This window comes from Platalea leucorodia (assembly GCF_965183815.1).
Source record: "Platalea leucorodia genome assembly, chromosome: 5".
NCBI classification, from domain to species: Eukaryota; Metazoa; Chordata; class Aves; order Pelecaniformes; family Threskiornithidae; genus Platalea; species Platalea leucorodia.
Genome location: NC_138827.1, coordinates 52215489 through 52240664, shown reverse-complemented (window position 1 = coordinate 52240664; position 25176 = coordinate 52215489). Strand labels below are relative to the sequence as shown.

Here is a 25176-nt window from a genome sequence, read left to right as displayed (position 1 = left end):
CCCCAGCCGCTGGGTTTCAAAGGCTGCCTCTGCTCATAGCTGAGGGTGGTGCTGGGCTCCATCACCTGGAGGAGAGTATATGACCAGGCATGGGGGGTGGCACTCAGTGCTTCAGTGGCTCTGAGCAGGTCACCTTACTCACTCTGGCCCCATCCTTCAGCTGGAAAAGGGATGTGGAGAGGTCAGGTTTACATTGTATGGCCAAGAGCAAGGGCAGGAATAGGGTCCCACCAGCAGTTTGCACCCAAAGCCTATTAGATGAGCCTGTCATGTCCCACCAGGTGCTCCAGGGCAGGTCCAGGTCAGGATGCCTCCCCTCGGCAGGTCCCTCTCTACTTTGCTGGAAGCTCTGCAAGCCCCCAGGCCTTGGTGGTACCCTTTGGGGCACATTGGCTGCTGCCAGCACCCAAGAGGACGCGTCCAGTGTGAAAAGCAAGCATCAAAGCACTGGGGGGGAAGGAGGCGCAGCAGCACTGAGGTCTCAGTGATGGGCCAGGTTTGATAGAGAAAAAATGAGGAGGCAAGTGATGGGGAGGGAAGCATCTCACACCACAGACTGGGCAACCGACAGTGGTCTGAATGCTACAGACAACGTCCCACCACTAGCACCAACCACTCCAGGAAGAAGGTGGCACCCCTGGATTTGCAGGAGACGTCAACCCCAAAGCACCCATCTCAAATTCACCCCACAGCGACAGGATGCTGGCCAGGCGATGAGCTGCTGGCAGCACAAGGGAATTCAGCACATCCCACTGCCAGGGCAGGTTTTGCCAAGGGGCAGGAGAGCTGCTGGGATGGGGCATTTTGGGGTCCCTTCCCCACGGCAGGTCCTGGCAGGGGTGGGTTGGGACCCCCTGGGTGAACCTCCTGGCTGCCCTCCAAGCCGCCCGGCGGGGAGGTGCCGGCGGCCGCCCCCTCAGCCAGGCACGCAGCAGCATAGATCATACCGCCAGGTTTCAGAGCATGCGACAGTGTCCAGGATCAAAGCCAAGTTCAATTAATGGCTCACAATCTTATTAGAGAAATTATTTCAGGATCTTGAGTAAAAGTCCAATATATCCACTCCATTCCATTAGTCAGGCTCATTTAGTAATTCAATCAATCTAAGCAAGGCAATTGAGCTCCTCTGGTATAATTTAACTCAGTTATTCTCCAGGTACTTAAGAATTTCTTAATATTTGCTTCATTATTTTGCCATTACACCTATTTCCAGGTGCAAGGTTCGCACCGGAGCGATGCTGTGGGTCTCACCATGGGACCAGCCCCACTGCAGCCCCCTGCCGTGCCCTGGTCTCACAGGATGGGGGCGCATGGCGGGGAAGGGGAGCTCCACTGGTGATACTGGGGTGCCCTCGCCTCCCTTGGAAATGAAGTTGAGCTGGCGACCAGCACCACAACACCCTGAGACCCCTTTTCCCACCACGGAGTGCTGGGACCAAGGAGCTACCCTGTGTGCCACCAGCTTTGGGACCCACAACCAGTGCCCAGACCCAAGCAAGAGGACCGGGGCCAAGCAACCCCCAACAAAACACAATGGGATGTTCTTCTCACTTGACATGGAAGTGGAAAAAAATAAAAGGGATAACACAATCCTGCAGCCCCTTGGCTCCTGCTTTCCTCCTCCAGGGCCATTTAGGAGCCAGGGGTCGAGGGCAGATTGCGGGGGGACACCACCTCCCGTAGTCCACAGCGGCGGGGAGATGTGTGGGATGAGGATGAGAGCCGACGCGTGTCACATCTCACCACCTCCCCACGCAGCCTGGAAGGAGACCTGGGGCGGGCAGGCGCACCAGCGTCCCGTCACCCCGATTAGCAGCAGCCCGCGTCCCCGCGGCAGTCCGTCTCGCATCCCCACAACCCCCCGTGCTATTCCCCCGTTATTAACCCAGAGCAGTCATGGCCAGAGTATCCACCAGCACAGTCAAGAGCTTAGCAGAGATTTAACAAAAAAAAAAATGGATTAGATATTTCGGAGAAATATTCAAGAGCAGCTAAATATGCCCAGCTCATCGGTGCCTTTGAAAAATCTCACCCCTCTACAAAATTAGAATTGATTTTGTATTTAAAAAGGAATCTATTTAATTTAAAAGTAAGATAATTTGAAATCATGACAGCTTGTATTAAGGCCTGAGTTTATGATAATCTATTAAAGCCATTGAAGTTAAGAACCTTCTCCCACCCTCTGCTGCCAAGGCTCCCATGAGGGTGATAGGGAGCGGGGGAAGTTGGGGGATGCGGGGCTGCTCTGCCCCTGTTTCAGGGCATGGCAGCTGGGCTGGAAACCAGGGAGACAGAAAAAGCTCCTTCAGCTCCTCCACGCTCGGGAAAAAGAAAACAGGATATGAGAAACCACCTGGTATTTCAAGAACTTGAATTATCCAGCACCCAGAAAGCACGGGTTTGACCCATCAGCTCCGCTTTCTCATTCCTCAAGTCCCTTTTATGCACAAAACTGGATTTCAAGACTTCACTTTTCAAATCTCTAGTGCGTTACTTGGGCGAAGAAGTCAAAGACGCCGTCTTCTGTGCAGTTTTTAATTGCATTGCAAATCTCTGCTGAGCCCAAGGGGCTGAGGGAAGCTAGGATGCTAATAAATACCCTGCTCGCCTGTTTGTAACCTGTGAAGGATGGGGCCCAAAAAAAATTAGCAGCCCGCAGGAGTGTGAATTCAGTTAATGACATATCAAATGCAGCTGGATGCTGCCGAGCCAAGCAGCAAGGAAGAAGGGGGTGTGAAGGTTAACAGACAGAGAATATTGAGCTGCTAATTAGCATTTCTTAATGGCCACCGACCACCAAGACTTGGCCTCCCTTCAGGAAAAAATACAACTAATGCAACAAACACAAAATGAGATGAAAGGCGACCATTTCAAATGGAGGTTTCCTTGATTTCAAGCAGGATGAAACTGGGTGCTTTTAAAGGCAGGCAGCCCAGCGCACACCAGAAAGCAGCCCTATCCCTGCTCTCACGCCCTCACCGCTTCCTGAAAATTCAGGAGGTGGGAAAAAACATTGCAGCAAAATGGGGGGATGGTGTCAGAGTCCCTTTGAGGTCATGCATATAAAACCATGTGAGTTTTTATGGGTACGAGCGTGAAAGGCGATGCACGTGGGGACTGCGTGCCACCAAGCTGCTCGTGAGCAAACGCAGGCAGCGAGGCAGCACGTGCACAAAAAGGCGGCCAGCGCAGTTAAAACACGCACCGTTTGTTAGCAAAGGGAGCTACGAAGCAGCTGAAAGCCCTGCTCAAGTGCCTCCCCTCACCATAAACCAGGGGTAGTAATCCCAAAAGACAGCCCTCTGCTTTTGGAGGAACGTGGCAGCAGCCACGGGGTCCCCACATTTGGGAGGGCCAAGTACCAACACATTCAACACACCCGGTTCTGGCACTGGGACGGCCGTGAGGCCGGATGAGACCCAAAAATGGTGCATGCAGAGCAGGCAACAAGCAATGCTGCCTCACCCTCTTGGGTAAAGATAAATATAAAGCTAAAGCCGCAGGGCAGCAGATCAGGGCAAGCCAAAGCAAGTGCATCCCCCCCAGTCCCCAGCTGAGCCGCAGCTCACCGCTACCCACAGTGGGGAGAAGAAAACGCATGAAGGGGATGGATGCCAGTCCCCAGGCATGACTTTCCCACCACCCCGCAAAGACCCCGAGGTAGGGCAGAGAGTCCCCATCGTCCCTGCTGGCACAGGTGAACTTCAGCAGAGCTTGGTTTGGGGGGGCCCATCAAAGTCCCTGCCACACCACCCACCACCAGCGAGGGGATGCCCGCAACCTCCGCGCTCATCATTAAGTTGATTATGTTACTGGAGCATCTCGTCTGGGGTGGGGAGTGACAGCCATTTTTGGGGTGCCCAGTTCAACCCACCCCCCCAGAACCCTATTTTTAGCAAGCAACATACGTGGCTCTCCAAAGACCCCAGCACATCTCTAGCTGGGGGGAAAACCTTGATCCATGTGCCCATCAGCGGGATGCCTGGCTCGGCCACCATGGCAAGGAGGTGCCACCAAGGCAGGGGAAACCACACACGCCAGTCTCCACGAATGCCAGCCAAGCTTGAAAGCACTTGAATTATTCAGGGGAGTTTTGAGGGGGACAGCCAGGGCTGGAGGGGGATGACACCCAGATACCCTTGGGCTCCCTGATCCTGATCCTTTCTTGGCTGCTCCCCTCGCCCCTTCCCCCGCTGCAGTCCCAGCCTGCCGCAGCCACCTCCCTGCACAGTCCTGCCATCCTTGTGGGGAAACTGAGGCACGGAGCAACCTTGAGTGAGTTGCTCGAGAGCCCACATGGCAGAGCCAACATGCTGCTGCCAGGAGCACCCAGGGAGCACCACCTGCCCTTCGCAGTGCTCAAAGCCCACACCCAGGCCCTCCCCAGCCCGGGGACAGCACCCTGGGGTCTGGTCCAAGCCCCTACCAGCTGGCGGGGCAGCTCCCCCCGGCTCAGGAACGCCTTCCCTGTACACAGGCCCTGGATCTGAAAAACACCAAGAGGAGAAGGAGCAGTCACCCAGCTCCCTCCCCAGTAGAGACACCCCGAAACAGACCTGGCTCGGAGGCACAGAGGTGGATGTGGGGATTATCCACCACACTATTGTACATTCAAACTCAACAAGGTGGGCACAATTAATGGGACTGGGGTTTCCCAGGGGCGGTGCAGTCAACACTGTGTGAAGACAGGTTCCTGGAAGGATGCTCAAATGCACCCTCCAGCCACACACAAGCCTTGTGGAAACACAAACAGCCGCCGAAACCGGTTCCACACATCGACTCGACATGGCCATGTCCCCACCAAGTGCGCAGCACCAGCAGTGGTGCTCTCTGCCCCACAGGTTTCTTGGGCTGGGGGGTCTCTGGCTCCAGAGGATGCAGCCTCTGACTTACTAAGTCTGGGTCTTGCAAGACTTCTGTGCACTTCAGGGCTTCCGCCATGCAAAGGCATGCCCAGGCTAATAATAATAATAATAATAATAATAATAATAATAATAACAACAACAACAACAACAACAATAATATAATAATAACAACAACAACAACGCAACACCTACACATGGCAAAGCAGCACAACAGCAACAACAATAATAATACCCACACATGGCAAAGTGGCCATGCCAGCTTCAAAGCAAGCCCTTCTCTCATGGGAGGAAGGGAGATGTAACATGGCATTTCCCAGGAGTCACCAAGCCAAAACCCTGGCAAGCAGGGGGCCCGTGAGGTGCCCTGTCCTGCCAGCCCAGCCCCCAGCCCCAGCATCCTGGAGCGGGAGACTTGTACTGGGACCACCTCCGTGTCTCCACAACCCAAACCCCTGTGTGCCGGGGACTGGCGCAGCCCCGCGCACCCACAGGCTCTCAGGGGACCAATGTCCCAGGCGGGAATGCCTAGGGGAGCCCGGCCACCACCAGGACATCAGGGAGCTCTGACACAGGGCCAGCCATCCTCATATTTGTCTGGTGGCCATAAGCAGAAGGAGGTGAAAGCAAACCCCTGCCTGGCATCATCAGTGCAAGCCCTGGTGCAGCGGCGGCTGTCAGGGCAGGTGGATCCTTTCCTGTGCTGCCCAGTGTATGGCACCTCACGGATTTGAAAAATGCTGGGAGAAATCCCCGCAGTACCAGCCAGGGGCCATGGCCGGGGACCCCTGCCCGATCAAAGCCATACATCCCCGCCCAGATGCTCCCCGCTGGCAGCATCCCAGGCCCTGGGGCCCATTGGGGTCCAGCTCCCTGGGAGCAGGTCTGAGGGGGAGTGGGGACAAGCACCCGTGTCACCTTTGGGGCGTCAAGGCGGCGCGGGGCTGGCGGCCATGCCTGCGTGTCCCCTGCATCCGCCGCTCTGCCGCCCTGTTGCCACAGCAACGCTCCCGGCCTCCGCTGCAGCATCCCGCAGCACAGGGCTTGGACCAGGGGCCGGGGGGGCAGCACAGCCCGCTGCCCCCTCCCTGCACAGCCCCTGGCCTTGAGCAAGTCATCCCTGGGTGACCCCATACACCCCCCCCCCCAACAGCATCAACAGCCCCCCGCCTGCCTCTGCCTTTCTCACGGGAGAAGGGGGATGCCCAAGCAGCGGTGAGCGCTGCCCCGAGCCCACGCAGCACCCAGGACTGGGGGCTTTTTTGCACACAGAAGGGCCTGGGGGCCAGGGAGGTGATGAAGCGCTGGGAAGAAAATCCAGGTTGGAGCCACTGTTATGCTCTGTCCACACAAAAGGGTGGCACAGAGAGGCAACGCCACGCAAAGCAACATGCCAGTGCCTCATTTTTGGGACAATGTCCAGACAAGGGTGGCATTTTAAGAACTTCACAGGGCACCCAAGGTGCTGCAGGAGCAGCAATGGGTGGGCAAGGCTTGCAGGAGGTGTGCACAGCCACGGCGGGGCTGCTAGGAAAGCGATGGCAGTGTTTGCCCAGGGCAGGGGGTTACGTGCAGGCGGTGGTAGGAAACTGGTATTCTGCACAAATATCACTAAAAAATAAAAATCTCAGTGACTTGTTCCAGGCGGCGTGGAGGGAAGCGGGTGCCTGCGCACAAGTGGCAGAGGCCTTGCTCTGATCCCAGCATAAACAAAGGAGCAAATTGTTGGCTTCTTTGGTGGGTGAAAACTGAAGCAGCCCATCAGATTTTGCCTCACACAGTGGGTGAAGTGCAGAGGCCTGGCTAGAGCAGGTGGGAACCACCTGGACCATGCGAGCAGGCCAAAGCCTAAAACCTGGGGGCAGGAGTACTGGAGACAGCACATACAGGCGGGATGGGAAACGCTGGGCACCGGAGTATTTTTCCACCGGGCTGCAGGAAAAGTGACTCTGCTTGGGGGCAGACAAAGCAGAAACCCCCACCTCCAGCCAGCCACGCTGGACGCAGGCTGTGGGCCTCCTGCCAGCACAAGCCGCCGGTGGCCGTGCACCGAGCTGGAGACAAGCCCGGTGACAACCCGGGGATGCACCGAGCGCCCCGGGCCTGCAGCCGCCCCACGGCATCCAGCCCGCCGCTGCTGCCGCAGCCGCTGCCGAGACGCTGCAGCGGGGCGAGCGGGCAGCGGGGCCGAGCTGCTGCAGGGCACCCGCACGCCGGTGCCGCAGGGAGGAGCCCCGCAGCCGGGGCCCGCTGCCGGCCGGGGAGGGGGGGGACCGGCCGCGTACCGGCGCTGCCCGCAGGCCCGCCCGGAGGCTCACCCAGCACGAAGTAAGGCAGCTCCGTATTCTCCAGGTCATCCACCACCACCATCTCGCCGGGGAAATCGTTGCGTACGGAGAAGAGCAGCTTGGGCTCGGCGGCCGAGGAGCCGTGCATGATGCTGAGGTCGTTCTCCCGCAGGAAGGGCAGCGCCGACACCGTGATGCTCTTCAGCTTGCACTCCAGCTCCTTGGCCGCCGCCTCCGCCGCCGCCTCGGCGGGGCCGCTGCCCGCCGCCAGGCAGCAGCCGGCGAGCAGGGCGCACAGCCCGGCCAAAGCCATCTTGGAGCCCCGCGCCGCGCTCCCAGCGCCGGCCGGGCGGGCGGCGGCGGCGGCGGCGAGGGGCGGGGACGCGGGGCCCGGCGCCTCCCCGTGCGGCTCGGCACGGCGCGGCGCGGCTCGGCTCGGCACGGCTCGCCACGGGCAGCCTCGGTAGCCCCGGCCCCGCGCCTCCCCCCTCCTCCGCTTCCTCCGTTTTTTTCCCGCATCCCTGGAAAACCGGGACGGCTGCGGAGCGACGCGGTGGCGGGAGGGCTGCCGGGGCTGCCTGGCCCAGCCCGGCTGCCTTTGCTTCTTTCTGCCCTGAGGGTAACTTACAGGTAACCTCCCCCCCCCAGGAGAAATCACGGACCTCCGAAGTCACAGACCTCCAAAATCCCAGCAGAAGTCATGGACCTTCAAGATCCCAGACCTCCAAAATCCCAGCAGAAGTCCCAGACCTCTGAAGTCCCAGACCTCCAAAAATCCCAGACCTCCAAAAATCCCGGCAGAAGTCATGGACTTCCGAAGTCCCAGAAGAAGTCATGGACCTCCAAAATCCCAGACCTCCAAATCCCCAGGAGAAGCTGCAGACCTTCAAAGCCCCAGGAGAAGTCACAGACATCCAGAGCCCCCAAGCCTATGTGTTTTGAAAAAAAAAAAAGATACTGGGAGCCAACCCCAAACCTGCTGGTTCTTTTTGCACCAGATGCTTTTTATTTTTACTCTGAGCTTAAAGCAGCACCGACGGCTTGCCCGGCCACCAAACCTTCCTGCAGACACCTGTGATTCTGCAGCCAAACGCTCTGACGGTAGCTGTTCTCTCCCGAGGCAGGGTGAAAGGCCCAGGCCCCAGCCTGGTTTCCGACAGCAGCAGGAGCACACGACCCTGCTGGTTTGGTTCCCCCCTTGGAGGCTCCTGCTGGCTGACACCCGCGGAGCAGAGGGGTGCGGAGGCATCACTGCCCTGGAAGTGGAGCTCCTACCCCACCAGCTCCGTGCCAGCTCCTTCTGCAGAGCACAGCTCCATCCTGCTCGGCGCCTCCAAAGAAAACCACACACAGCAGATACGTGTTACTTTAAAAAAATCTTGCTTTCTTTTTTTTTTTTTTTTTTTTTTTTTATTTTGCGGAGATTTCCCCCTTACCATGCAGCAGCCGCAGGGATTTCCCCAAATTTCTCCTCCACTGGAGCCAGCCATGAAGCCCCGCAGTGTGGGCATCACGAGGGGGCACCGCTGTGCCCCAAACACACCACGCAGAGGAGCCACAGCGGGCGCCTTTCACCAGACCTGTTTCTGATTTATAATAACCCTCCCAGTTACCTGCCACATTTTGGGGAAGAAAAGCCACGCTCACCAGAAATTACCCATTTTCAACACCAACCTCGTTAACAATTGGAGCTGAGCACTAACCATATAACAGTGAGGGTGTTTTCAGCTGGTTGGGAAGGTGTTTCAGCAGCACTGTACCCTGCCAGCACCGGCTGGCTGCAGCTGCTGGCAGAAAAAAATTAAAAAATCAGGAAAAATGAGGAAAAACGAGCAGCGGTGTTTTGTAGGACAGGGCATGGCCCTCCCTTTGGGGGGGCACAGGGAAATCCCTTTGGAGGGCTGCCGCCAGGCCCTTTCGCTGCTCTTCTTTCAGCAGGGGACATAAACTCACTAAAAGGAGGAGTTTTCTGGGGAAAAAAAGTGCAATTGCATTATTCAGAAGGGGTCGCCAAGAAGGCCCTTTCAGCCCCTGTTTGGAAACAGGGTGCATCCCTGAGAGCGATACCCCACTAATGCCTAACGCCGCACAAAGAGGAGCAAACAAGAGGCTTGGTAGGAGGCGTGAATAATACATACAGATAAATAAAACATTTAAAAAGAAAACAGCAGAGAACGGCAAATCCAGTGCCACCGATGGATCTGCCGATCGCCAGTAACACTCCACATCCCGAACCTCGTTAATCCTTTACTGGTATTGACGGTGTAATTCGGCACAGCCGGGGTTCCTCTGAGGTCGGGACGAAGCCCGTGCCAGCGCGCCACCGGGGCCTCGAGGCAGCAGCCCCTCCCCGCCACCGGCACCGGCACCGCGGGGGGACCCACCCGGCCCTTCCGCGGGGACAGGCGGCTTTGGGGGCCGGGAGGGAGGGAGGGGAGAGGCCGGCAGGGCTGGGGAGCCCCCGCCCTGTGCGGGCCGCTGAGCGCCCGCGGGCCGCCGCCCCCGCCCCGCCCCGCTCCGCTCCACGCGTGTCCCGCGCCGCGCCGCCCCGCGCCGAACGCGGCATCACCAATGGGAAGGCGCGGGGAGGCCGGCGGCGCCTTTGATTGGCTGCCGCCCCTGCATATATTATCGTGCGGCGGCGGCGGCGCCCGCGGAGCGCGGTGGGACGCGGCGAGGGCGGGCAGCGGGGCCGGGCCCGGAGCCCGGCCGTTGTGGCGGCGGCAGCGGCGGGCGTGGGATGCTGGCGGGGCCGCCGGGGGCCGCCTGCCCGCCCGGCGATGGGGCGGTGCGGGGCGGCCGGGAGGCGGCGGCGGGGCAGGGCCCGGGGCCGCTGAGAGGGAGCGGAGCAGGACGGGACGGGACGGAGAGGCGGCCGGTGCCCCGCCGGCGCTGAGCGGGAGCCTGGGGTAAGTCTGCGGGGTCGGGGGCAGGACGGGGCGGGGGAGCCGGCGTGGGGACCCCGCCGGTGGGTGGGATGGCGGGCGGGAAGGGGAAGGAGCGGTGCGGGGGGAGCCGCGGCCCCGCACGGCGGAGGTCCCGGGTGCCGCTGTGCGCGACGGTGGAGAGGCGGCTCTGCCGCCGCCGGCTCGCTCGGTGACCTTGGCCAAGTTGCCTCCCTGCTCCGGGCTCGCCTCGCAGCCGCCCCGGTGAGGACGGGGTGGAGGAAGGCATCGAGCCCCTGCCGGGCAGGAGCCACCCCGGTGCCCGACTGCGGGGCCCTGCAGGACCGGGGGGCTGCGACCGGCCCGGTGCAACCGGGTGCTGGCAGGCTGCCGGGGTAAACAAGATGCCCGGGAGACGGGAAACCTGCTGCTGCTTGTGCAGCGTGCCCCGCTCTGAGGGACGTGTCAGTGTGAGGTGCCCTGGGACCACAGGGACTGGGGGAGATGCCCCCGAAATGCTCAAACACCGACTTTGCTGTTGGGCGTATATAAATCAACAGGAGAGGTCTCGTGTGCCCCGTGCTGCAACGCAGGGCCCCGCTGCCGCGGCTCTCCTGCCGGGGCACCGGGCCGGGGCGAGGAGCGGGTGCCCTGTCGGAAGGGGTTGGCCCACCTCGACGGCCGCCGGCGGTCACCAGCCTGGTGCCGGTGACACAGCCGCCGGCACCCCTGGGGGAGGGGGGTCCCTGGCTGCGAGGCTCCATTCCCTTCACCAAACCCTAATTTTTTTCGGTAGGAAACAAAACTCTGCGTCGTTCCAGCACTGGGCTGGAGCGCATCAGCTCTCAGCGTACTGAGGTCCATCCTGTCCTGCCCCTCTTTAGGGGTCCCGCGTTCTGCTGCCCTGGAGCAGGGCTGGTGGGTGCCAGGGCTGTCCCCCGCTGCGGTCCCGGGGCCGGGCAGCGGGAGCCGGGTGCTGCGGGGCCGGGTGGGACCAGCCGGCAGATGTCAGTGTCCCCTCTCTGTCGGCAGCCAGCAGGGTCTGTACCAGCCCCGGAGATGTTGCAAGGAGCCCCCTGCACTTTTTCCAAGCTGAGCTGGCTTTGGTGTGGGTTCAGTGACAGCTTTGAGACCTGGGGAGCAGCGGGTTGCTGGGAAGAGGGGTGGCCCCACTCCGGCACCCCAGATCTCCTCCTGGTTCTCTGCCCAGCATCAGTCACCCACTGCCTTATTTATGCTGTGTTGTTAATGCTGAGCTACTGCTGTGCATCACTGCCCACCCGTGACACTTGTCACCTGTGTGAAGGCAAGGGAGGGATGGGAGGGAGCGGTCCTCACCTTGCACTGCTTCCAGCTCCTGCACAAGGCTGGTGCCTGGCTTACTCTGACAGCAGGGTCCATCGGGGGCAAGGAGCCATCCTCTCCAGGGAGGGGGCGCCGCAGGATGCTCTTCCCCAGCTCTCGTGTGCGGGCTGCTCTTCCCTGGCCCCAGAGACCCATCTGCAGGGATGCTTCGGGCTGAGAGCTCAGCACAAGGTGGGGGAAGCCGGCACTGCTGCTGCCGTTGCTGTGTTGGGGGGAGTTGTATTTTGCACATTGCTCTTTTAAGAGGCTTTCTGCCTGTGGGTGTGAAAGTCTCGGGTGAGCAAAGCCAGAGGGCAGAACACATGGCACTGGTGCGACACAGTGCACACAGCTGCTATCTCCCCTCATGGCAGCCCAGGCTTCATCTCATTTGATGTCTTATGCAAATCCTTAGCTCCTCGAGTCCTGGGATTTTCTGCTATTTTCCTTTACTCTCATCTTCAAGTGTCTTGCTCTTAAGGATGTGAAGAAAAGCTAATAAAAAGAACCCAAGTCATCAAGTCTTGCAGGTTTTTAAACCAGTCTCATGAGCTGGGGGGAAGGCAGTGACTTAAAGTCACTTAGCAATAGTGACTGATTGGGCTACGGAGGGTGGTTTGCAGGAGCCTAGCGAGAATTGGTTCACAGCCACCATCATGATCTTTAACGACGCTGCTTGGGCAGGGATGGAAGGCTCTGAGGTGGCTGTCCCCATGCTTGCTGCCCAGAGCCATGTCTCTGCAGGCCAGGTGCCAGCTGGCTGACAGCACCCTGCCGTGCCCACTTTGCCAGCGATTACCGTGCTGCTGTCGCGCCGGCGGTGCCTGGCTTGCTCTCTTAATTACCCCGGCAGATCAATGAGGCCCTGGTGCTTCCTTGGGAGCGTGTGGATGCGAGCCTGGGGGTGTGATGCACTGTGCTGGGAGCTGCTCATTGCAAACCATGACGGAGCAGAGGAGGCAGCAGCGCGGGCAGGGCTGGGTGCAAGGGAGCTGTGTCCCACAAAGCCCCAAGTGACGCTGGTGGCTCTGGAGCAAAGGGCTGAGCATCCTGCAGGTTTGAGCCCTTTGGGATTGTCTGTCCTGGGGGGTGCAAGTGGCAGAGCAAGAGGTGCCCTGGATGCCTGTGTGAATTTGCATAGGCACGGCTCAGCTGAGTCAATCCACTTCAGAAACTAAACTGCACTTAGCCTCTGCCCAGACTCTCTTAAGTGGCTTTAATTTGATAAAGCTTTCCCATGTTTAATGAGAAGGTGACTCGGTCACTAAATTTGACGTTCATTCCCACTGAAAGTTATCCGCCGGGAGCTCAAGACCCATCCCCATCGGTCCCTGCTCCTGCAGAGATGCGCCTTTGCTCCTGCCGTGCCCCAGGGACCAGCCCCCTGCGGCTGGGCAGGTCCAATAGCTCTGCCACCAACAGGTATTGCTCTGCCTGGCACAGACATTGGGTGCTGCTTTTGCTCTGGGCTTCAGCTCGGCATTTACAGAGGGTAGCGCCAGAGTCCGTCCAGAGTCCCATGGCACCCAGCAAACACAGCATCAGCCAGGGCAGAGCCCTCCTGAACCAGCGCAGCCTCTCCCCAGCGCACGCTTCCCAGTTTATGTATCTCTAGATCCGCTCCTGCAGCATGAAAGGGCAGAAATCGATGTTAATGTCCCTGACAATTAGCTAACGTCTTAATTATCGAACTCTGCCTGATTAGCGGTGGAGCGCGTGGCTCCGGAGATGCAGTCGGCATGGAAGCAAGCAGGACCTCGGCATAACTCTGCAGGATGTTGCTGCTGTCACCATCAGCTCCAAGGGCAGCAGAGAAAGGCTTTTGCAGCTCACCCGAGCTGCTCGCCGGGCACTAGAGCATCCCCACCCACACCTCGCACCACCCTGCCTCAGTCTCTCAAGCCATTTTGGATGAAGACACCCACCGTGGAAGCAATCCCATTGCCATCTCAAGCCTAAGGGTGGGAAGGTGCCTCTAGAAATTGCAAGCTATTTTTAAGATGCAGCTCATGATGAGTGACAGTCTGGGCCATGCATCGGCCATCACTGGAGGGACACCGGGGGGTTCTGCTGCAGGCAGAGGGGACACGGAGGGCTGCAACAAGATCAGGAGGACTTGGCCAGGAACAAGGTTGTGGTCCTGAGAAAGTTTGCCAAGAATATTTGCATTGGCACTCTTCTTCCTTCGCTTTAAGGTTTTTATAGAAAAGAGGAAAAAAAAAAAGAGCTGGAAGTTTTCCAACTTTTATGATGCAAAACCCTAAATCAAAAAAAAAATGAGTAGTCAGATGCTTCTCATCAAATCTTCATTCTTTCGGATCAAGGAAAAGTGATTAGAAAGTTATTTCCAGCTCTAGTAGTAAGGTCAAGGGGATTGCTCGTTTCTGAAGAGCTTTGCTCTCCCTGGCATCCCAGGGAGATGCTGGTGTGAGCAGGCAGAGGTGCACCCCGATAAGCATTGCCCCCAACCCTGCAGAGCAGCGGCAGGAGCCCCCCAGCAAAACCAGAGCCCCCACACACATGCAGCTGTGTGGACTAAAGACTATATGGAGCTATGGCAATTTCTGCATGTACTTATTTTATATAAACCCTGATCAATACGAGCAAATAAATTAGCCCAGCTAACAATGGTGCAGGAAAGCTGCTCCTCAGGGATAAGCTTGCCGTGTAACTCAGTGCAGCCCTCGTTCGGGCTCTCATTTGCACGGTGGCTTGCCCGTTCCTGCCTGACTTGGTGCTTCAAGTTTCTGTTGGCAAGGATGCTCGTGTGCGTCAGTGCCCATCCCCAAGCAAGAGCCCGGCTCAGAGGTGCCAGCGCTCACAGTGTAAATAAGAGGCAGGTGTAAATAAGAGCTCATTTAGCAAGGCTGGAAAGTTTGCTGCTTTAAGGGACTCTGCACACCAGGAGGGGACCTTTGCTGGATTTGCACTAGCCAAGCGCTGGAAATACCCAATTGTGACTAGTTTTGCTGCTCTGCAGTAAAACATGAGATGGCCACAAGGAAACATCCCATGCTCAGTCTTGAATCTCGGAACAAGCTCCCCAGGGAAGGCAGGAGAGCAGGCTGAAATTGTTTCTAGCTGGTCTGGGGGCTGCAGCCCAAGGGAAGAGGTGGCCCAAGGTGGCTCCATCCCTTATGTTTGTCTCCATGATGGTCACCCAGAGGAGGTTTGCTGCTTCAAGCTGGGGTGCTGGGAGGGGAGGTGGGAGAGGGGGTTTGGAGGGGAAGGGCAGCACAGGGAGCCCCTCTCGGGGAAGGCAGGTGGGGGTGCCCTGTGTGGTGGTGGTGGCAAGGGGCTGGTCAGTGCTGGTGGGAAACTGTTAGCACCCAGGATGGTTTGCTGGAAGAGTCAGTGCTCTGCCTGGTGCCCCCGCAAAAATCCCCTCTGTGCTTTCAAATCAAAGGAAGAATGCTTCCACCTCCTGATTTACACCAAGAAAGCCTTGGGGAGGGCAGTGCAAGACCATCCATACCAGTCCATGGTGGTGTGAAGTAGCGATGGATGAAGCCAGTCTCCCATGGTGCTCATGGAAAAGCATCCTCTTGGCTGTATAGACCTGGGCGGAGGGAGAGGGGGCCAGCCAGGGAGCATCCCCTGCCCCTAGCCCCACCTTGCCTGGGATGGTCAGGAGCCACCTAAAAGCCACAGACAATGACAGGGGACAAGGAGATCAGCCGTGCCAAGCCCATTCATGGTGCAACAGGCAGGCTACCTAGCGCACCGGCTATTTAAGCAAGGTGTTTTGCAGGCACAGCCATATTTAATGCTACAAGCAGTGTGTTTCCACGAGCAGGGTTTAGAAAGGTGCTGTTCAAGGAGTGCTTTCACCTTGGCTTCTCAGCTGAGAGCTGGAGTGCTGCTTTCCTCCCTGCTATATGGGAGGCGGACCAAATCACAGAGGGCTTAGCCTGTGGTCAGCATCTTAACCATCCATAGGATTTGCTGTCAGGCCCTGGCTCCCACCATGCCCTCCCAGGCACGGCAGCTTGTCCTGGCTCCCCGGGTCACCCCATACAGCACAGCAGCAGGACCCACAGCTACAAGGCAGCAGGGGGCCAGGAGGGTTTAATCCTGAGCTTTGCATGCTCCTTCAGTCCCCAGGCCACCTCAATTTTAAAAATTCCTGGGGAGGAGAGCAAGGTGCTTGCCTGCTTCGGACAGCCACAGCATCCTGGCTGCCTGTTTGCCCCTGGCCCAGCTTTAGTTGCAGGCAGGGAGGATTTCAGAGCAGCTGAAGTGCCTCAGCTGCTCAGCCATCACCCACACGTGGCAGCACACGAGCAGCTCCATGAGCAGCCAGCGTCGGGTTCTGCCACGTTTTGGGGGGGCGGGGAGGCGACACCCCCCTTCCAGCCCTTGAAGTGTGGAGCAAGGAAACCAGCCTGACATTGCTGGTCCCAAAACCCCTGCCCACCCTGGCGTGGGGGCCCGTTCGTTTGGGCCAGGATTTGGCCGTGTCCTGACCACGGGGGACTCCATGTGCCAGGAGCAGGAGGCAACAACCAGGCATTATGCAGCTGCCTGCAAGGCTGGGAGAAACCAGGGTGACATGTGGAAAAACCATGCGGGGGGGACAGAAAAAACCCTGCCTGCTGCCCCTGCCCGCCCCACTGCCCTGGCACCCCCAATCTGGTGATATGAAAATCTCAGCTTTTGTTTAAAATTAACAGGGCCCCGGCCTCGAGGGCTGAGCGAGAAGCTGAGAAAGTGTAATCAAAGCGCACCCTTAAGGGTTTAAAAATAGAAGAGAGGGAGGAAAAAAAAATTAAAAAAAAAAAAATAATAATACATGTTGAAGCACGATGATTCATCCGGCAAAGCCCCATTTGGGAGAGCGTGGGGCTGGTGTTTAGGCGCCAGGCCCCCACTGGCCACCTTCCTGGAATAAAAATCACCTCCCCTGGAAGCACTGCGGTGATGGGGGCCCTATTTTTAGGCAAATGGCTCTTGCTACCCGGCAGCACACCTTGCCTCACCCCGGTTCTGCTGGACCTCGCAGCTTCCTGTCTTCCCCCTTCACTTGCAAATTCAGGCTCTGGCTCCAGGGCCGCTGCTCCCAGCAAAGGTCCCTCTGTGCTCCTGCAGATAGTGCCACACTGAACTGAGACCAGAAATGTCTTGTCTTGAGATAAATGCTGTTTGCATTCAAAACATCACTGTGATCAGCCTAGCCAGGCTTGGGGTGGACCTCCATCCATCCATCCATCCACTCAGCCACCAGCAGGACGTAAAGGAGGGTCTAACATCAACTGCATGTGGCTCAACCCATACCTAAAGAAGCTCATTTTTTCCAGTTCCCAATGCTTACTTATATTTAGCCCCCTTAAAACAAGCTGCACATGCTCATGATGAGCATACCCAAAGTGCAGGGCACGGAGGCAGCCCACTGCCCCACCACATGGACACCTCATAGCAGCAAGCTTGGCTCACTGGGGTGACACACGGCAGAGAAAAACATAAAGAAAAAGCCAGAAATTTCTCAAACAGGCACTAGCCAGGTTTTCATTTAACTTCAGCAGCAGCCAACTCCCCTAACCCCATAAACTCTTACCTCCTGCGGCACAACCGGTCCATGCCCGACACATGGCTCTCCCCAGAGCACAGCCTTCCCTTCATCAGCATTTCAGCAGCCTCTCCAAAGCAAACTCTGCTTTCCCTTAGCTTGTGGTTGCACCTGGTTTATATCCATGCCAAACTGGCCCCACCTGGCCCCTCGCCCCGTGCCGCTGGCCTCACGGGGTCCCTGCTTTGTGCGGTGCCGTTGCAGGGCAGGGCTGTCCCGGAGGATCGCCGTGGGGTGAGAGAATGAAGAAGCCGGCCGGGCAGCAGCAGGATGGGGCGGCAGGACCTCCCGCGTGCTGACGGGCCCCCGCCGATGCTCCCGTGGCCACTGGCCCTCCTGGCCCTGAGTGCGTGCTGCCGCTGGGGGGTGGCCAGCGAGGCAGGCGGCACGGTGCCCCAGCAGCATGCCGCCGCTGCGACTGCTTCCTCCTCCTCTTCATCTTCCTCTTCCTCTGGCCGGGCACCCCTTGACTGGCTCCTCACCGACCGGGGACCCTTCTACCGAGCCCAGGAGTACGTGGACTTCATGGAGCGCTACCGGCAGGGTTTCACCACCAGGTACAGGATCTACAGGTGAGAGGCAGCGCCAGGAGCCAGCCCTTCGGTGGGCGCCCTGGGAGTGGGCTGCAGCATGGGGGGCTGCGGGGGGCACAATGGAGCAGAGCCCTGTGCGCGAGAGGAGGCTGTCCATCGGGAGAGACAGTGGGTGTATGCAAGATGCTGCTTTCCCAGGGAATATAACAGCAGCTCCCCAAGATGCTCATGGCATGGCTGGGATGGGCTCCGGGTAGGATTTGCCCCAAGCTGGGAGTGATTTGGTGCACAGATTGAGATGGGATCAGCCCTTATGGTGGGAGGCACAGAGGGATGCTACTTTGTCCTTTTGCCGTGCACAAAGGCATCTCTGTGCCAAATTATTGAGCCTGCCTGGACTGCCAGCCATCTGGGGCTGGGATGCTGCTGGGGCTCACAAAAAGCCACCCTGACTGACCCGCTGGCATGTCCCCAGTGCCATCACCCCATACACTGCGGCAGCAGGATGCTACTTGCGTGGGGGCCAATGCTGAAGCGGGTTTCTTGCCAGTAGAGAACCAGGTTCGGCAGCAGTGGGGTCCACTGACCCCAGCAAAGGGCTACCCCATGACAGCCAGCGTGGAAAACCCACTCCACTGCCTCCCGGCACTAATTGGGGCTGTCGCCTCCTGCTAAGGAGCCCTTTTCCCTTCCTCTCCTCACTGCTGCCAAGCCCTGGGGGTTTCCAGCAGCGGAGCAAAGCCCAGCCGCTGCCTCCCAGGGAGCTGACGTGGGTGCCGGGATGGCAGCCTTGTTATGCAGCCCAGCACCCCCAGAGAGCTCCTCTCCCCGCTCTCCCCTGTCCTATGCGCTGACGCTGCCATGCCGAGGGACTTGCATCCTCCGGGGATGCTGCCGGTGACGGTGGTGGGACGGGAAGGAGCAGCCGGAGGGACAGCAGCTGGCTTGTGCCTCCTCTGAGGCAGGGAACCTGCTAGCAGCCTTCAGGGCTTGTCTTGCCTATGGGGTAGAATGGGGGGGAACTGGTGCAGGGCTCCTGGCTGCCCAGCCCCGCATGCCCCAGCACCCAGGGAGCGTGCATGCAAGAGGGAGGCAGCATCCCCCCCTTCCTCACCCCCAGCTCTGCTCCCGGCCCCAATCTCCCACTTTATGGGCCCAAAAATCACAATGGGAGGCAACCCGGCACCCGCCAAGCCCCTCAGCTGCTTTGCACCCATCCACCCCTTCTTCCTCCTCCCTCTCCTTTCCCAACCAGCCCTAATTAAACTGTCTGAAAGCCACCGCCTGGTTTTAATTAGAGAAAAATGCTGAAGATTAGGCTGAAATCGGCTGCCGGTTGTTTACGGGGCCATTGGTAGTTCAAGGCAGCAGCAGGCTGGCGGCTCCCCCTCAGGGCCGGGCAATGCCAGGGGGCCGGTGGGGGAGCACATTCATAGCCTCCAGGGCTACGAGGGGACCCACCACCAACCCCACCACATCCCAACACTTTCTACAAAATGCTGCCGATACTTAAAACAATTAAATCTCCCAGATGTTGGATTTTCACCTGGATCCGTAGGGATGAGGATGGACGATGGATAAGGCCCGTCCAGCCCAGCGGGCTGGAAAAGACTCTGGCCCTGCCCTGGGCTGTGATTAATGCCTGCCGGAGGTGCCTGATTAATCAATGTCAGGCATCTCCGCTTCTTGTAGCTCGTTATCGCCATGGATGGCTTAGGGAGGGATGATGCTTTCGTTCCAGCTGGGTCTGTAGCTGGCGAGCACAGGCAGCAGGTCCTTCACCTCTGCTGTGGCGATGGGGAGGTCGAGATGGTCCCAATGGGAGTTTTTCCACCTACTGATCCCCTGCCCCGAGGTGGACATTGGGGACAGCGGAGGGGACAACATGCATGTGGCATGGCCGGACCGGCTTCATACCCTCTCCCCACCACTGCTCTCCTCCCGCAGAGAGTTTGCTCGCTGGAAGGTGAATAATTTGGCCTTGGAGAGGAAAGACTTCTTCAGCCTGCCGCTTCCCCTGGCCCCTGAATTCATCCGCAACATCCGGCTGCTGGGGCGCCGGCCCAGCCCCCAGCAGATCACCGACAGCCTCATCAAAAAGTATGGGACCCACTTCTTGCTCGCTGCCACGCTGGGAGGTGAGTGCTGGTGGGTGCTCGCTCCCCGCTAGCTCCCTGCTTGCTTCCCTTGCACAAGGCAGTGTGCAAAGGAGGGAGGGTGGGAAAATAAGCACTGCAGGAGAAATACGGCCAAGAAGGAGAATGGGGGGAGCCCAGCAGCCCCCCAAAAGCATTGCGTGTCCCCCCAGGAGAGGAGTCCCTGACCATTTTTGTGGACAAGCGCAAGCTGAGCCGGAGGGCAGAGCCTGCCGGGGGGGCTGGGAACAGCTCGGGGGTCTCGCTGGAGACCCTGCACCAGCTGGCAGCCTCCTACTTCATCGACCGGGAGAGCACGCTGCGCCGGCTCCACCACATCCAGATCGCCACGGCCGCCATCAAGGTAGGCGAGGGTGCAAGGGAGAGGGCAGCGCCGGGAGACAGCGGCCCTGGGCCTTGCCAGCAGCCACTCAAAGCTGCCGGAGACCCTAAAGTGGCATCACACCCTGGGGAGGGGAGACGGAGGGGGAGAGCAGGCAAAGTTAGCTCATCCGCGTTATTTATGGGAAATTGGGCACACTAATGAAGGCACATTTTTCAGCGGGCTGCAGGCAGGGCTGCCGCCTGTCAAGAAGCCAATTAGCAGGCAATTAGTTCTCCTTTCCAAGCATTGCCTTGCTATGGGGAGTGGGGCATCGCAAGCCTGGCCAGGGGTTATTTGCAGCATTTCTGGAAGGGTGGCATGTGTCCCTGATCACATGCGGGTCCCCCCTTAGGTGACCGAAACACGGACGGGGCCACTTGGCTGCAGCAACTACGACAACCTGGACTCGGTGAGCTCCGTCCTGGTGCAGAGCCCCGAGAACAAAGTGCAGCTCCAAGGTAGGACCAGGCTGGTAGGGATGTGGCGACGGATGAGTGCCACCGTGGGATGCTCATGGGTGCACAGGGGGCTGCAGGGGAGGATGCTGGCTCAAGATGCTGCTTTTAATTTAAGGGCTGGGGAGGAGGGAGGATGAAAATAATCAAAGCTGGGCAGGATGAGGTTGTTGCTTGTCTGCCAAGAGGAGCCGAGATCAATGCAGAACCCAGACAAGTGGCTCCACAGCGAATTGATATGAAAATCACACGAGGGTGGGAGCCTGGGGAGGAGGAAGGCTTGCTACCTCCTCACCCGGGTGATGTTTTTGAGGGGCACCACACGTGCCCTGATGCTCTTGGGGCTGCCTCCTGCTCACAGGGCTGCAGACAGTGCTCCCCTCCTACCTGCGGGAGCGGTTCGTGGCGGCCGCCCTCAGCTACATCGCCTGCAGCTCGGCCGGGGAGCTGGTGTGCCACCGGAGTGACTGCCGCTGCCAGTGCCAGCCCGCCTTCCCTCGCTGCAACTGCCCCGAGGCCGACGTCCAAGCGCTGGAGAGCAGCCTGGCCCAGCTCTGGCGAGCCTGGGAGAGCCACCACGGCCAGTTTGAGGAGTCAGGTGAGGCTGGGGAGACCCCACCAAGCATCCCCCTCCCTGCAGCCCCTCCTCTGGGAGCAGCGCAGACTGGGCAGTGGGGGTCCAGGGCAGGATCCAGGGTGGTCATCTCACCATGAAGACCTGAGAGCCCAGTTAGAGGGAGGGTGGCTCCAGCCCTACCTTCGCCACTCGCCGACAGGTCTCCTGACGCCGTCTCTCTCCCCCCGCAGAGGAGTTTCAGGCCCTGGTGAAGAGGCTCCCTGGGGACCGTTTCCTGAACAGGACGGCCATCTCCCACTTCTGGGCCATGGACCTGGATGTCCAGCATCGCTACCAGCAGCTGGGCACCAGCCTGAAGCTGCTCTCCAGGAAAACCCACCGACTCATCCGGCGGCTCTTCAACCTCAGCAAACGATGCCACCGGCAACCTCACTTCAAACTGCCAAAGGAGAGGTAGGGTGCCATGGCATCCCTGTCCCACGCCAGGGACACTGCTCAGAGCCTTGAGGGGGACTCAGACCCACATCCCACCTCCCCGTGGCTGGGACTGGAGGAGCTCCCGCCTTGCTGGAGGGATGCCCAGGGGTGAGCAGGCAGCAGGGGCAGCTGTGCCACCCTGGGATGTTGCCTTGAGAGGCTGGGTCCAAACCTGGAGCTGGAAAATGGGGCTTGGTTCATGGGGGGCACCAGCAGTGCAGAAAAATGAATGCAAGGTGGGCAGCTCTTCCATCCCTAGGGAAAGTTGGTCACACCCGTAAAGATGCCACGTAAGCATCTCTCCTCCTGTGTCTCTTCTCCACCAGGTCCCTCCCTTACTGGTGGAGCCGTGCGCAGTCGCTCCTGTACTGCAGCGAGACCGCCATGCCTGGGACCTTCCTGGAAGAAAGCCACAGCTGCACGTGTCCCTCTGACCAGCCCTCCTGCCAGGGGTCCATACCGTGTGCCTTGGGCGAGGGGCCAGCCTGCGCCAGCTGTGCCGAGGACAACAGCACCCGCTGCGGGACCTGCAACCACGGCTATGTGCTCACCCAGGGCTTCTGCCGCCCCGAGGTGGCTGACTCACTGGAGCACTACCTGGGGCTGGAGACGGACCTGCAGGACTTGGAGCTCAAGTACCTCCTGCAGAAACGGGACAGCCGCATCGAGGTGCACTCCATCTTCATCAGCAACGACATGCGCCTTGGGAGCTGGTTCGACCCCTCCTGGAGGAAACGCATGCTCTTGACCCTGAAGAGCAACAAGTACAAGCCTGGGCTGGTTCACGTGATGTTGGCCCTCTCCCTGCAGATCTGCCTCACCAAGAACAGCACGCTGGAGCCCGTCATGGCCATCTATGTCAACCCCTTCGGGGGAAGCCACTCTGAGAGCTGGTTCATGCCCGTCAACGAGGGCAGCTTCCCAGACTGGGAAAGGACTAACGTAGATGCTTCTGCCCAGTGCCAAAACTGGACGCTCACCTTGGGCAACAAGTGGAAGACCTTCTTTGAAACGGTCCACGTCTACTTGCGGAGCCGCATCAAGTCTCTGGACGACAGCTCCAATGAGACGATCTACTATGAACCCTTGGAGATGGCAGATCCCTCTAAGAACTTGGGCTACATGAAAATCAACAGCTTGCAAGTCTTTGGCTACAGCCTGCCCTTTGAACCAGATGCTATCCGTGACCTGATCCTTCAGCTGGACTACCCCTATACCCAGGGCTCCCAGGACTCAGCCATGCTCCAGCTGTTGGAGATCAGGGACCGGGTGAACAGGTTGTCACCCCCTGGCAAAACCCGCCTTGACCTCTTCACTTGCTTGCTCCGCCACAGGCTCAAGTTGGCCAACAACGAGGTGGCGAGGATCCAGTCCTCCTTAAGGGCCTTCAATGCCAAGCTGCCCAACGCAGTAGAGCAGGAGACGGGCAAACTGTGCAGCTAACGGCTGGGGCTGCTCAGATCTTGGAGTGAGGGGGTCGGGAGAAAGGACTCCCCGGGGCGGGAAGGGGGGTGAATAACCACCCTGAAAAATTAAATCAAGGCCTTACCTTAGTGCCAACTGCGTGCTTCCATGGTACACTCAGTGACCGGCCAAAGAGATGCAGGGCTTGAGCAGATGGAGGACGCCAGTGGGACTATGGAGGAGGGACGGCTCGCGCAGCGCAGACTGGCTCCAAGCATGGGGACGATACCAGCACGGCTGCCCTGCGGCACCACTTTTTCTCGAGCGTCGGTGGCTGGGGGGACTTTCTGATGGCCAGGGGGGATGCGGCTCAGCCAGAGGCAGCTGCTGGCCCCACCAGAGCAGATGCTCAACCCACCATGAGGATCCTCCAGTGGCGGTCTCCTTGGTGCCCCAACTTTTGTAGTCTTTTTAAGAGAGGTTTCTACTGGCGCCTTCGCTTCCGCATCCCCCGCAACCCTTCCTGCGGCTGTGCCCTCACACACGGCATGGGGGGACCATGCTGCAGGCCTCCAAGATGCAGCAGATCTCTCTGGGCACCTCTCCACAAGCATCTCATGCTCGTCAAGGCACCATCACCCCTCGTATGGGAAGGACCTGGCACCTGCCCTGCGGACGCTGCTTGTCACGGACACCGGCAGAGACCTCTGGGCTGCAATTCGTTACAAAAAAAAACCAAACCCAAACCTAAAACGAAAGAAAGAAAGAAAAAGAAAAAAATGTTTTATTTATGTATTTGTTTGTTTTGTTTGGGAGGGGGTTTTTTAAGCCTATTTATTTGGGGAGGGTCATTTCTTGTTGGTCGCTCCAGCCAAGAGACATCTTAGTAAAATGTATCTGTTTAATATATTTTTTAAAAAATGCCTTTTTTGAGCAAAAGAACAAACAAAAACAACAGAGAGGAAAAAAAAAAAAAAAAAAGAACAGTTACTGTCATCTCTGGCCCTGGCTTTTCCCTTGCTGTGTGGCAGGAGGGGATGGAAAGGAGGCTCCCGCGCATGCCTGGCCACCATGTCCCCCCCTCCTGTCTCTGCACTGTCCTTCTCTCTGGATTTTAGCCGAGCCTCCCAAGGAGGGAAGATGCCACCACACGGGCTGGCCATCTGTCTCCTGTCCACGTCTTCATTAACTCAGAGGGACAGGGCTCAGAGGTGGCCCATTAAGACCATCAGACGTGCCTGGAGGCAGGGAGGGATCCTGCCCACACCTGGAGCCGGCAGCTCCTGCCTGCTTCCCCACGCTCTCACTTTTGCTCCTGGTGGGGTGCCTGGAGCAGATGCGACACATCCCTGAGCTGGTGGGAAGGACCCACGTGGCACCAGCTGCACCTCATGTCCAACCTCCTCCTGATCCCATGTAAACATCCACCATGCCCCCAGGGTGAGCAGTGCTGTGGCTCGGTTGCCTGCTGTGGCATGTACCACCTTCTTGGGCATGTCAAGCATGGCCCTTGGGAGGTTCACTTGATTTCCCTTAACTCTGGTATGGGAAGAGACAGAGAATACCTGACCCCCAGCCGTCCTTTCTGGCCAGTTAGAATTGTAGAGACAGGTATGGCAGTCATCTCTGCATCCTAGCTCCATTGCTTGGTCCATATATGTAGGTTGTGCCATACTTCTAGTATCCTCATTGTCCACCTCAAGGCCTTCTCATTCATCAACCCCTCAGAAAAGGCCCCAAACCAGGTGCAGCCCATCCTGGACAGGGGCAGTCGGTTTCCCTGAGGCCGGCATCTCCAGCAGCCCCACTGCCAGGGAGCTGGCGGCATCTCCGGTGCCCGCTCAGCTCAGCCCAGCGAGCCGGGGTGAAGAGCCAGGCGGCGGGGGCAGGCAAGCTGGCAGCTGACGGCTCGGCGGAGCCAGGCTCCCCTCCTTCCTTCCCTGGTGCTGCTGCTGCCGCGCTCAGTGCCTGACCAGAATATCAAGCAGTGGTGCTGCTTTGCTGTCGGATGGTAACGCTGGGTATCCAGACAAGCAAAGCTCACTGCCTTGGCGGCTGCCCTGATTTCTTGGCTGAGGACAGGCTAGAGAGAGGAAGGAGCCGACCCTCCGACACACAGCATCCCCAAAGCAGGGAGTGCGGGCAGAGGGGATGGGCAAGGTGCAGGGAAAAGGAGACAGGGGAAAAAAACAAAGTGTATTATTGGTGTGCAGATCTGAGTCTGCTTCCTAATCTTCCCTGGCTGGCAAAACTTGCCTGCTTGGA

At 58.8% G+C, this 25176-nt stretch overlaps 2 protein-coding genes across 2 annotated transcripts in view; one reads left to right on the top strand and one right to left on the bottom strand.

The window, feature by feature from the left end:
- ASTN1 (astrotactin 1) overlaps positions 1–7463 on the bottom strand; it is a gene marked incomplete at both ends in the record, with an annotated part of 53507 nt that extends 46044 nt beyond the window's left edge. Inside the window, one exon of the mRNA XM_082312231.1 lies at positions 7181–7463. Coding sequence (XP_082168357.1) covers positions 7181–7463 — 283 coding nt within the window. The remainder of the gene's footprint in view (positions 1–7180) is intronic.
- A 9752-nt stretch (positions 7464–17215) lies between these two features.
- On the top strand, positions 17216–22950 carry BRINP2 (BMP/retinoic acid inducible neural specific 2; the record flags this gene model as incomplete). The annotated part of the gene is made up of 7 exons (XM_082313233.1): positions 17216–17517; positions 19426–19616; positions 19787–19977; positions 20351–20456; positions 20815–21051; positions 21261–21483; positions 21834–22950. The coding sequence occupies 7 exons, from the start codon at positions 17216–17218 to the stop codon at positions 22948–22950; spliced, it is 2367 nt and encodes a 788-aa protein (XP_082169359.1).
- Between the last annotated feature and the right edge of the window lie 2226 nt (positions 22951–25176).